The sequence below is a fragment of the Hirundo rustica genome, chromosome 21 (assembly GCF_015227805.2).
Source record: "Hirundo rustica isolate bHirRus1 chromosome 21, bHirRus1.pri.v3, whole genome shotgun sequence".
Taxonomy (NCBI): Eukaryota; Metazoa; Chordata; class Aves; order Passeriformes; family Hirundinidae; genus Hirundo; species Hirundo rustica.
Genome location: NC_053470.1, coordinates 6466420 through 6478623, shown reverse-complemented (window position 1 = coordinate 6478623; position 12204 = coordinate 6466420). Strand labels below are relative to the sequence as shown.

General features: G+C 41.0%; 1 protein-coding gene across 8 annotated transcripts in view; it reads right to left on the bottom strand.

The window, feature by feature from the left end:
* The window catches only part of AFF2 (ALF transcription elongation factor 2), a 352651-nt gene that overhangs the window by 109757 nt on the left and 230690 nt on the right, over nt 1-12204 (bottom strand). For all 8 annotated transcript variants that reach the window (XM_040083762.2, XM_040083755.2, XM_040083759.2 and 5 more), the window contains exon 7: nt 12039-12090. In XM_040083762.2, the coding sequence (XP_039939696.1) occupies nt 12039-12090 (52 nt within the window). The remainder of the gene's footprint in view (nt 1-12038; nt 12091-12204) is intronic.

Below are 12204 nucleotides of genomic sequence, written 5' to 3'. Positions count from 1 at the left end.
GGCTGTCCTGGGCAGGCACAGCAAATCCCAGCGCACAGTAAATAAAATGTGCATGTGTTTCTGCACGGGAAACGTGACAAATCTATGACAAGCCTACTGCTCAGAAACTCTGTGCGACTTGGAGCACTGTATAATCTGCAGATGAAAACCCTGAATGCTGCACCCCTGCTTCATTCTGCTGGCTTATGCTGTTCAAAACCCAGGGAAATCAACTGCAGTTTGAGTATCCAGATACTAAGTCTAAACATGGGGATTTTTTTTCCTGAGTACAAGCTCTGAAACTGTAAATTATTAATATTAATAATGGGAAAAAATCTGTTATGTATAAACAATGTAAGCAAGCAGTAACAACCATTTAAATTTGTTAATCTGAGAATTTCTTTTCTCTGATTCTCTTTCATAAACAAAATATTTTTTTCATCAGGCAGCATTCATTATATTCATCCTTGGTGTAGTTACAAGGCAAAAAAATGTGGATTATTGATGAAATAGATCATAATGACTCTTTCCAAGCCATTATCATTTATCACTTAAATGTGTATTCAATGAGCTTTAATCTGAAAATTTTTCACGTTTGGGAGAAATTATGATTTAACAGATTCATTGTTTGCTTTATTCTTTTTTTAATACAATGCATGGCACACGTTCTGCAGGCTACAGATGAAGTAATTTTACCTACCAGAACGGACTTTTAAAAAACTTCCTAGAGAACAGCAGCTGATTATTAAGGCCTCCAGAAACCCAACAGTGCTGGAACACCACATCATTATACTAATAAATGAGCCCTGCAAAATCTTCATCACCTGGTATATTGGCCTTTCTTCTGAAAAGTCTCAGTCTCCCATTACTTCTAAGGACAGCACCTCAACCAATCACACCTGAGATTTCAACGATATAAATTTTCTCTAATCTCCTAAACAGGTACTTTTTCTAGTGCCTTATATTAGGCAAAACAAAATCAATGAATGCTCTCTCGTTGGTATTAATCACTCTGAGTTGTGTGCAACATATTACCAGGGATCCAAGCAACCTCAGTCCTCATGTGGTTTTTATACTCACAAGAGTCAATTAATAATAAGAATAATAGTGGTTAACACTTTGGCTAAAGCAAAAGAGCTACAGAAAGTTCTGTCCTTTGGAGAAGGAAGGTGATATTGGATTTTAAGGTCAGTGTTTGCATAGCTGCACAAGTTACAAAGCTGCAAGAAATTTCAACAATTGGCAATACACGAACTCTTACCAGGTTTTGGCTACAGCAGATTAATTCTATATCCAGACTGTATATAATTCACTTAACACCCTTTCTTACTCAAGTTTTGAAATTCCCTGAACAAAATCCCTCTGAAGGGGACCTGCACTCTCTCTGAGCACACTCCCCTCGTCACCAGGAGCACTGCTACTTGCTTTGAAAGCCACGATGGGTAAATGCAGACAAACTCATCAACCCACAGCTCAGACCATCCCCTGCTTGTGATCTCCTGCTCCTCCTTGACATCATCCCTGACTGCTGAATGGTGGGAACGCTCCTCAGCCAGGCAGGCACGAGGCAGGATGCCAGCAAGGGGTCAGAACTATTCCTGTAGCTCTATTCTATTCTATTCTATTCTATTCTATTCTATTCTATTCTATTCTATTCTATTCTATTCTATTCTACTCTACTCTACTCTACTCTACTCTACTCTATTCCATTCCATTCCTATTCTATTCTGCTCCATTTCTATTTATTTCTACTTCTCTATTTTTCTATTTCTATTTTTCTATTCATGCCTTTTCTATTTACAGCGGGCTGCTCTGAGCTTCTTCAGGGCTCTGACACGGAGGCAGGCGACACGCACGTGACTGACAGACGTGCCACGATGAGTCAGGAACTGTGGCCTCCAAAACGTCTGCGAGACACCGCGCTCCTCCTGGGGAAGCGGCCGAATTCCTGCTGCCCTGGAGCCCCGGTGAGTTCCAGAGCGAGGAGGCTGTGCCTGCCCCAGGAAGGGAGCTCTGGCCACCCTCAGGCCATGCCTGCAGGCAGCTGGAAGGAATGACAGCGCTGAAGGCTTTTCTCATTATCCCTCACAAGGCTGTGACTCCACAAAAAGCCCGTGGGCAGCTGCGGCAGGACTGCTGCGCTCTGCCCACGCGAGGTGCACGGGGGGCACCTGCATTCTACCCTCAAGGATGGTTTGCCCCGTGCTCCCATATTAATGAATTATTCATAGATTTTCTGAGGAGGGCTGACTCTTCCCTTGAACACAAGTATTTTCAAGTATTAAAAGATACGCACTGAAAAATAAAGAAAAAGAAAGGAATCATCCGTTGGGCTTAACGCAAAATAATCTCACATAAAAGGAAGGATTTTTTTTAACAGCACGCATCTACTTTATGGCACTGGTCTCTTAACTTCATGCTTATGAGTTAAGGAAACAGCCCCTTGGTGGATTACTTTTCATAGTTTGCTCAGTAATGTGTTTACAAAGCCATTGTTGCAACTGGATGCTTATATATTTTGATATACAGTCTGTGCTACAACAGTACATCTTCAGAGGTTTCAGGCTTATTTCAAAAACCTATTTAAATGGTTCTTTACCTGCCCTCCCAGCAAAACACGAGTTTATTGCCAGATACTCCAGGGCTCCATAGTCCAGTCTGACAGTAATTAAGGCAGAATTAGTGGTGTTTTGCAGGAAATGGTAACTGTGGCGAGTGTAGGGCTGGATGGGCCAAATTCATCTCTGACAGCAACTCCTCTGAAGTAACTAACTTACTCGAGGAATTAATTCGACACTTGAAATTTCAAATAATGGCCTCTATTTTTAACTGTCTGAAGCATGTAACTCAGAGCCTGAGAAATGTTAAGTGGCTTTTATTTTCCCTTGTCAGAAAACTGCTCATCTACTCATTCTCTTTCTACTGTGTATCAAGTGTCTACTTCAGAAACGGGGCTTTTGTTAAGACAATATTGCATTATTTGTTAAGATAATACAAGGTATTATCTCGACGCAACCTGCACTTGCTTAATGCTTATCTGCCTTGATAATGGACACTCTCAGTGATAAACATTTCTCTAAACCATGCAATGAACAATACAAACCCCACTAAGCAAAATTTTGTCCTTGTAAACATCCCCAACATTTCCTCCGATCGTATAAATCTATGCTGCACCAATACATAACAAATCCAGTACTTGGGCAGTACAGCCTTAAGAAAATTAAAGATAGTATTTTTCTGTGCATGCCTTCTTCTTGAACTTAGACTTCAAACACGATCTTGGGATTTGGACACTAAGCTTTGGCAAACCTATCTCTTCCAAAATTCTACCTGCAGCTGTTAAATTTTCACCTAGCCCTATATGGTACCTACAGTCTAGGCTGATTCTGCAGCAGCTAACTCTACAGAACAGCTAATCCAATCCAACACCATTGGTCCATTAAGAAACATCCTTTTTCTGATAGGTAAAATCCACATTTTTATGGGTTTTGGTGTGTTCTTGTTTGTCAGGAAGCCAGCAATCCCTACCAGGACTCTAGGAAGATAGGGCTAGGATGCTGCATTCCCCTGTGGGATGGGGACTTGTTCTGGTCCTTTGTGACCTTGGGAAGGTGAGCAGGATCCTTAGAGCATCCTCAGGACCCTGAGGAAAGCCAAAGGTTTATATGAGATTGTGTTGCAAACTGATCTTCTAAATTATTTGATTTTGGGATGAGGGGAATTCCTGGATAAAGGGAAAAAAGAGCAGGAAATCCTTCAGGTGACCCTCAGCACCTTCTCCTTTCAGGCTGCATTCTGCTCTGCATGGGGAAAAAAAAACCAACTTAACCTCCTTTAGCAGTGAAGGACTTGCACTATTATCTCCCTCTGACTATTGCATTGATTACATTGGAAAATGAGTAACTTTTATCACATTTGATCTGAAATAGCACTATCTAGCTTATGTTTATCCCTTCCCATCTACAGAACAGATAATTGCATGGATCCTCGGAGCCAGACAAGACACTGTGATGTCTCTTTTGATCCGTGGTGTCAGGTTAAAGGAGAAGAAAATAGGAAGTTAACCTGTGATTTAACACTGGCCACTGTCTGGCTCCTGCTGTCAGTCTGTTCTGGGGGGTTCAGACCTTTGCAAGTGCGTGTCTGGCTCCCTTCTCACCACGCAGCTTCTCTTGCTGCCACCTCAAATGTCAAGAGTCTGCCGGAATCAGCAGCATGGCCTCTGAATTGCAATAGATTTTTGCCTAAAAAAAAATCAAGTCACAATTTTTGGGGGGGTTTTGCTTGTTTGTTGCCTTTCTCTTTTCCTTTTATTTTTTTTTGTACAAGGAGAGGCAGATTATTTCAATTAAGAGCCTGTCACTGATATTTGTAAGCAAGCTTTCTTCAGTTCGGTGCAGCAGTTGCAGTTTTAAGTTTCTCCCTGCTTCTGTCAGGATCTAATTTTCAAGGCCCGTTGCCATGGCAGCAAGTTGGAATTTTAATCCAGTACTAAAGGTCAAGACAGGTCACCAGTTTCAGTTCCTCTTCAATCTCCCCATAAGGAGCCACAAAAAGAAGCTGAGATAAAGGTCTGACCTAACAAAAAATTCCAGTCTAGCACACAGCCAGACTCGAAGCTCTGTGATTTGTACAGGCTTTCGAATTTGTCTGGAACTGCTGAAATTCATGCTAAATCAAATACGGGCAGCACTGACTCGCATTCCTCTCTCTGCAAAAAAGCGCATCTAGGTCCTTAAAAACACGGTTACGTGCATTTAGGTGAGCAGGGACACCCAAAAAAGCAAATGCTTGGTGGAGTCTAACCAGGTGAATAGCTGTGAAAGCAATCCCCTCATTACTGCAGACATTTACTGCTTCTGCAGACTCAGATGAGCCTGACAGCTGCACTTACATCCTTCTTGACAATATGAGGTAGATGAGTCAACACCTTTCTATCAAAAGCTGCAAAGATCTTTTTGTGAAGCATTTTGACTAAACCAGACTTTCCAGCGAGGGACAATTTTGCTGAAGCTAAATCACTTCCTCCTGTGTTTCCACAACACGGCTATTAATTAAACAATTGGTTTGTACCTACTGAAGCAAGGCTATAGACATCTCCCTCCTCCTCCTGGGCTACATCATTTTCTTGGAAAGCTGCATTTGCAGCATTAGCAAAGTCTCAAAACGCATTTTTCTGAGATGTATGGACACAAGTGAGCGAAGCAGCTCTTCCTCTGGGAATTTAAAGCAGTAATTAGCCCAGCAGCGGGGAATATTTTCCTTTTCCTTCGTTCAGGAGGATGCATTTGTAAGGCACAACTACTCTGAATCCGTGGCTCCAAGGGCTATCCATGACAGAGGATAATGCAGTGAGCGTGGCCCAGCCCCGTGGGGTGTTGTGAGAACTTCACTTCATAAAAAATAAGCCCTCTGGCCAGAAAATTGATAGGCTTTGGAGCCCTGCTGAGCCCTCTGCCCAAAGGATAATAGAAGCAATAGAAGTGGCAATAGATGCTCCTCTGGATAGAGACGGTGAAGCTGAGAAAAATGTGGTGGATTATTGGGGCTGTCAGAGGGATTCAGAGGAAAGATGCAAAGGATTAAGTTGGAATATTAGGAAAAGTGGCTGTTAGTCTCACCTAGGGTATTTAGGACACAAATTGGGAGTTTCAAGCCCACTGTGGTATTATGAATGCCAAGCTTCCTGGCAAACCCCATTCTTCTCTCAAACTTATCACCCATTTCCGATTTTGACTACTTTGCAGCGTGGAGCAGATGAATCTGGGTGACAATTTTCTCCATCTCAGGCTACTAAAGTCTACAAAGCCAGTAAGCCATGACAGGAAGAATGAAAGGGACTGGAGCAAAGGGCATCAGGAAGAAAAAAGCCAGAGACAGAAAAATGGCTTGGCTCTGGACCAGAAATTTACTGACGGGTCAGAGTTAAGACAAAGGGAGCATGGTGAGGTCCAAATTATGGCAGCCAGAAAGCCAAGCAAGAAGTTCATTTGTATGTCTTTTATCAGCAAGTGTGTGGGTCACAAAACAAATGGGTGGTGGGAGAGGGACTGACTGTGGTGGCTTCCTCTGCTCTACCCTGATTTACATTCTTGGATTTACCGAGTCCATTTGTTTTTCAAAACGAATCTTTGAAGCCGCGCTGAAGTTCGGAAGTGACTCCATCCCACAGAAATGTAAATTGGGAGGTCAGTCTGAGACCGGCCTTAAGCCATAAAGGCACAACACACGCTGCCGCCTGTGAAAAAGCTCTTTAAATACTGGGGAAACCTGTGGCAGATTTGCAGTCTAACCGCCTTCCAAAATGGGAAGTGATATGCAGCGGACAGGGAAACACATCAGGAACCCAAACATGCTGCTGTCGTTCACCTCTCCCTATTAACGCTGACATTTCAGCGGTCGCAGTTCAGCGGCTGCACGCACTCGGCAGTGACACGGGAGCACGTCCTGCTCCAGGACAAACTATTTCAACTGCTGCTTGTTAGTTAGGGCAAATAAATGTTGAATTTTTAATGGGGGGTTATGCAGTATCAAGAGGAAATTCAAATGGTTCGGTGCTCACTTGAGCTGCAAGCAGAAATGTTGGTGAGAATGCAGTTGGTTAGCTTGTTTCAGGCAGTCTTAAAGGCAGGGAGACTCTGATAGGCAAGAAAAATTATTAAAAAATTGATCAGCAAAATATCACAGAATTAATTTAGTGCGGTTCCCACAATTTTTTAAACTGATTTATAAACACGTCGGGAGAAAGAGATCATGGAAAAGAATGTATTAGGAAATAACTTCATTTTGACAGGGAGGTTAAACTGCATGTGAGCCAGCTGAATAATGAAAACAAATTAAAAGTCTAATTTAGAAATGATTTTGAATAATGGGCTTATCTTCAAAGATACAGGGCTTTTAATTATGACACTGGATTTTCACATAGTTCACATCAGCTGAAATATTTTGCAAGTTTGCTTCTATAGGCAACTGTCCGTAGGAAACACTCGTACGTTTTATTCCAAACTACTTCCTGCTTTGCTCAAAACACAAAGCCTGCAGCAGTGAGGAACAAAACAACAGTCCTGACTGACCACCATTGCTTCAAAACCCAGAACTTACAAGGCAAAAGCACTCAAAGAACACTTCTAGCTCACAAAAGAAAATAGTAAATATGTTTTTATTTTGAAAATGAGACCCTTCTATTTTCAGCTGTTTGTCCCTGTAATATAGTGCACTGGACTCTCTAAAGATTAATGGAGTTCCAATTACACGCCGCTGTTGTTTCACTTATCATAATTTGTACGTGGCAGTCATCGTAGCCATGACTTTCCTGGTTTACCCAGAGGGAGTATCTTTGGAACTTCCTACTGCTAACAAACGGGCAGCACTGAGTGTAACAGCTCAGGCTGGCTGTGTGAAGGTGGGCTCTGACAAAAAGCTGGCTGTCACCAACCACTGCGGGCTCAAGTGGTGTTCCTCTTTGTAATGGGCAGCCAGAACCTGTAATTAGTAATGCAAACATCTCAGCCTCTCCTGTGTGTTACACCTGCACTGTGACTGCAGCACTGATAGAGACCCGATACATAAATAGAAACCTGCCTCCTATGCCGATTGGAGATGAATTTTGCATTTTTGGTTCCCGGTAAACTTTTGGAAATTATGCATGAACATTGAATGAATCCTTTTTTCTGCTGTTGTTGGTTTTTTTTAACTGATTTCTTTCCAGGTTAAGAATTCATCAGTGCTTCTTGATTTGAATGTTCTGAATAGTTCTGAATAACAACATTACTTGTTGTCGCAATATCCAATACTTGGTGTAAAATCCTCTTGATGTCTGATTACTCTTCATAAGGACCTCATGCTGATTCATTCCAAACCGTGAATTACCTTTAATTCACAGCTTGCACATGCTGCCAAATTTTGTTTTCTGTGTTCCCAGGTGGCTGTCCCTGACACACAGGAGATCTTCCAAAAAGCCATTAGATACTTATGAAAAGTATTTAGATGTTGAGAAGCACATTTCCATTTTCAAACGAGCTTCCATCAACTAGTATGATAGTATTTGGGCTTAGAAAAGTACTGGTATTTATTTCAATTTTTTTGGAACCATGAAGTGAAATCCTGGACTAACTGAAAGGAGTTCTGAACACACTTAGGAAAATCCTTGCTGAAATATCACAAAAAAGATTTTCAGCTGCTTGCTTTAGTTTTAAGCTCACCATAGTTAGCTGCTCTCTAGTCCCCCAACAGGTTGTGTATCATTAAGTATGATGGATAACAAAAACTCCATAAAGATAAAACAAGTTGATTTTGTCTGATCCATAAAAATTTGCTGCTCTAAGTTTTTAATGGTTTCCGGTAGTTCGCTGAGCCCATGAGAAGGGCCTTTTAATACTGTATTAATACAGTAAGTATAGGAAGTGATTTTATGGCAGGGGAAGAATACCATTATGATTACATTCCTCTCTTTAGCTAGGCTTTTATGGAAACTACCCAAGACTACTCTGCAGTATGATTTCAAAACACAGGATGTGCTTGATTAAAAAGGTTCTGGGTAGTTTCCAACTGGACAAAGGCCAAATGCTAACAACCAAAACAGAACAAAAGGACTGGATGTTTGAGGATGACATACTTGCAGTGGCAATTATATAACAGAAAACCCAAGTCGCGAGCCGAGTCCGTCCCCTCAAATTCATGGGAGCTGACAGAAAATCCTTTGCAGTGCAATTGGTTGCACCTTATCTGGTCCTGCTTACTCTGCTTCGTAACAAACTCATCAGAGCAGACTGGCTGAAAACTGACCGCACAACGCCCAGCGGAGATTTACGGGGAATTCGAAATTACGAAAAGGGAAAACAAGCGCTGCAGTCTTCCATGGCCTGATTTCAGCTGTAAAAACTCACCACAGTACACACACACGCATGCACATCAGCACCCAAAATTTTGTTTTCAAGACTTTTGAGCGTAACTTAGGATCTGAGGTTAGTTTTAATCACGTGTTCTCACGTACAACATAGGTGCAGAATTCAGACACAATCCCAACTACTCTATCTTCCATTTTACCCTCTGCAATGGGCATTGGGTTATTCAGCATGTGGATTTAACAAAGTATTGAAACATCATAAAAAGGACAAAATTTGTATTTCAGAAAGCTCTGCTTGGACAAGAAGCCATGAAACTTGCATCCCCCTACAACAGCAGCACATTGGTAAATTTATCCATCTTGCCGTACGTTGTCCTCATTTTCCCCCCAGAAGTCTGCACCTGAAAGGTTATCTAGCAAAAAACATACACCCCTTCAGTCTGATCTTCCATGACCCCAATGTCCCTGAACTCTGTAAGGACTTAGAGACAGCTCGGCTGCTGGAGCAGGATGCAGCATCATGAAGGTGAGGTATCTCTGCTCTGCATTCACCCCTCAACTAGCCATGGTGTACCTCAGCAACATGGTGAATGCAAGCACATTATTAACAACTCCCTTGGATCTCTAAAAAAGCCAGTGGGATCTACAAGACTGTCACTTGCACCTGTGTAAATGGAAAAGACAATTCAAGTTTCACTTAAATTGCACATGAACTTAAAAAAGTTGGGTAGCAGCTACAAACACATCCAGGCTAAAAGGACTCCAACAAAGCATACAGATGAACACAGTCATGTTCAGCCAGATTTGATCAAACTGCAATATGGATGACAGATCCTACTGACAAAATACGTAATTGGTGGGGGACAGAGTTTTGAAGTCAGTAAGACCACACTTTGTGGCTGAGAGCGTAGCAACAGATGTCACTGGGGGTAAGCTGGACTGTCATTTCACTCATACACCCCAATATCCCCAAACCCGACCAGTGTTACCAAGACTAAATCCTCCTTTATACAACTGCAATCTGATAAACTCCATCATTAAAATACACAATGACTGCAGGAGCTGTCTAACTTATCAGGGTTTGTTTGGTCTGTGCTGTCCAGCTCTCCTGGACACCATTACGTCTTTCTGTCCCACTCCTGCTTTAATTTCATTTTGTGCTCAAGAACTTTAATTCCCCGTGAAGGTGGTGGCAAACTGCACACACACAGATCTAAGGAAACACATTGGCCTCGTAATACCAAGCCTCACAGTGGACTGCCTTCTAACCTCCCAAAGCCCTGTGGAAATTCTTAGAAGCTGCCTTAACAATTTTTCTGCAGTAAAAGAGAAAAAGTGATAGTAATGGGTTAGCTGATCTTCATTTGGAAGCTAAAAATAAAAGTAGCTTTATTGCAGCTCTGATCTCTCATGTGTAAAATCTATCACCCACCGTAAGAAGGCAGTTCATTGCAGCAGAAATCTGATTGATAGTACTGGAACTTTAGATCAAGCAGCAGAACAGAGAACAACTGGTTCATAAAATGTACTCAGTGTCTTCAGGTTTTATATCAGGCTTCCTATAGAGAGCTTTGGTACCATTAAATGCACTATAGACCACTGAGCTCTGAAGCACTGTTCTTTTGAAATTCAGCTTATAACTATAAACCATGATTGACAAGTCTATTACTGTTGGTTACAAACTATTGAAATATTGTCTTTTATGGTACACTCACTAAAATATTTTTTGCAGTGGAATCCAAAGACATTTGCTTCTAGAGAAAAATAATTTTAAGATGCAATAATATTTTTTCCTTTTTTTTTTTTTTTTTTAAATTTTTTTATTATGGAATGGGCTTGATGCTAGATTTGGATCACTTTGATGTTCTGAAACATGAACACACCCATTCTGTTACCAAGAACTGTGGGTACAGTTGGCTAGAGTCTTCACAAAAAACCAAATCATTACTGGAAACCAAACAGCAAAGGGCAAAAATTAATTTGTTACTAAGTTTAATAAAGAAATGCCATTCCTGCAAATTAGTCTAAATATCATTAGCACTCCCACCCAATTCTCATTTAATCTGAAAAACATTCTACTTAATTTTAAAATTTGATCATTCGCTCAGCCACAGTTTTGTAACGGTTTACTCAACCATCTTTGAATGACTAATTCCATGACTTGAGCTTATGAGTAAAGAACAGAGCCTGCTGAGTGACATCAACAGAGTCAGCACCCACATCTACTCCAGTCCTGCACCTCTGACAGTCACAGAAAACACCACTGAACTCCAACAAGCCCTTCTGTGGGCACAAACTTGCACTAAGAACCGGCATATCTAAATTCATTTTTAAAACTTGTGTAGGTATCGCCGCATTGATTATTCTTCCCCTATAGGGATTTTTAAAATTGGTAGATGAAGGGCAACCACTAGAAAATTTTTAAATGAACATATTGTATTTACACAAGTGTCAGTTAAGCTAGTGCAGTTCTGCATTCAGTACTTCAGAACACTTAATGCTAAAAAATGCTGAACTGAAGTCAGATCCATGCATTTTCATAGGTATGAAACAATAGCCCACTGCTCAAAGTTGCCATTTAGCTCCTGTTTGCAAATTAGTGAACCTGGGATAAAAGTAAAAGGCAACTCAGTCCTCACTCACTGCTCTGCTACTGCAGCCTTACACCAGAGAAGCACCAAAGAAAAATGGTTTAACACAATGGAGAATTAGCTCTTTCACAATTTTCAACTGTCATATTTATGTGTCATCTGTGATTTTCAGCTGTTTCCAAGTGCACGAAACTCAAGACCAGCTTTTCAACACCAGCTAGCAGAATCACTCTGTATGATGTGTTTTACTCTCTCTCACTGTATGAATGTAAAAATTCCTGCGTCATCTGTTCATTGGGTTGCATTTCCTATTGTAAGAGGCTTAGTATCTGATGAGAGAAGCATAAAATTGATTTAATTTTGGCAAGCTGTAGAACTAAAATCAGCATTATTTCTGCTTAATAAACTCATCTTTCACACATACCTCTGTAAGCTAATGCTTAAAAAGAAGAAACAGTAATAAGCACTGGAAACATAAAACTGGTTTATGGCTAATTTTTAAGGACTACAGAGAACACCTGAACACCAGGACAAGATTATGAGGAGAGCTTATTTGGAGAAATAAGCTCATTCTTTATGATAAATTTAAAACGAGATTTAAAGCTGGGAATAATAATACTTACGACTTTTGTGGCACTGACTTAGTTGCAACTTTCCCTGCTGGATCACTCCACTCTGCAAACAAAGGAAACACATTTTCAAATGTCAAAAGATTACTGTAGAATTAAAATGCACCCAAAGCTGTCAGCCCATCTAATTACACTTGGTTTCACAACATGCCACAATGCA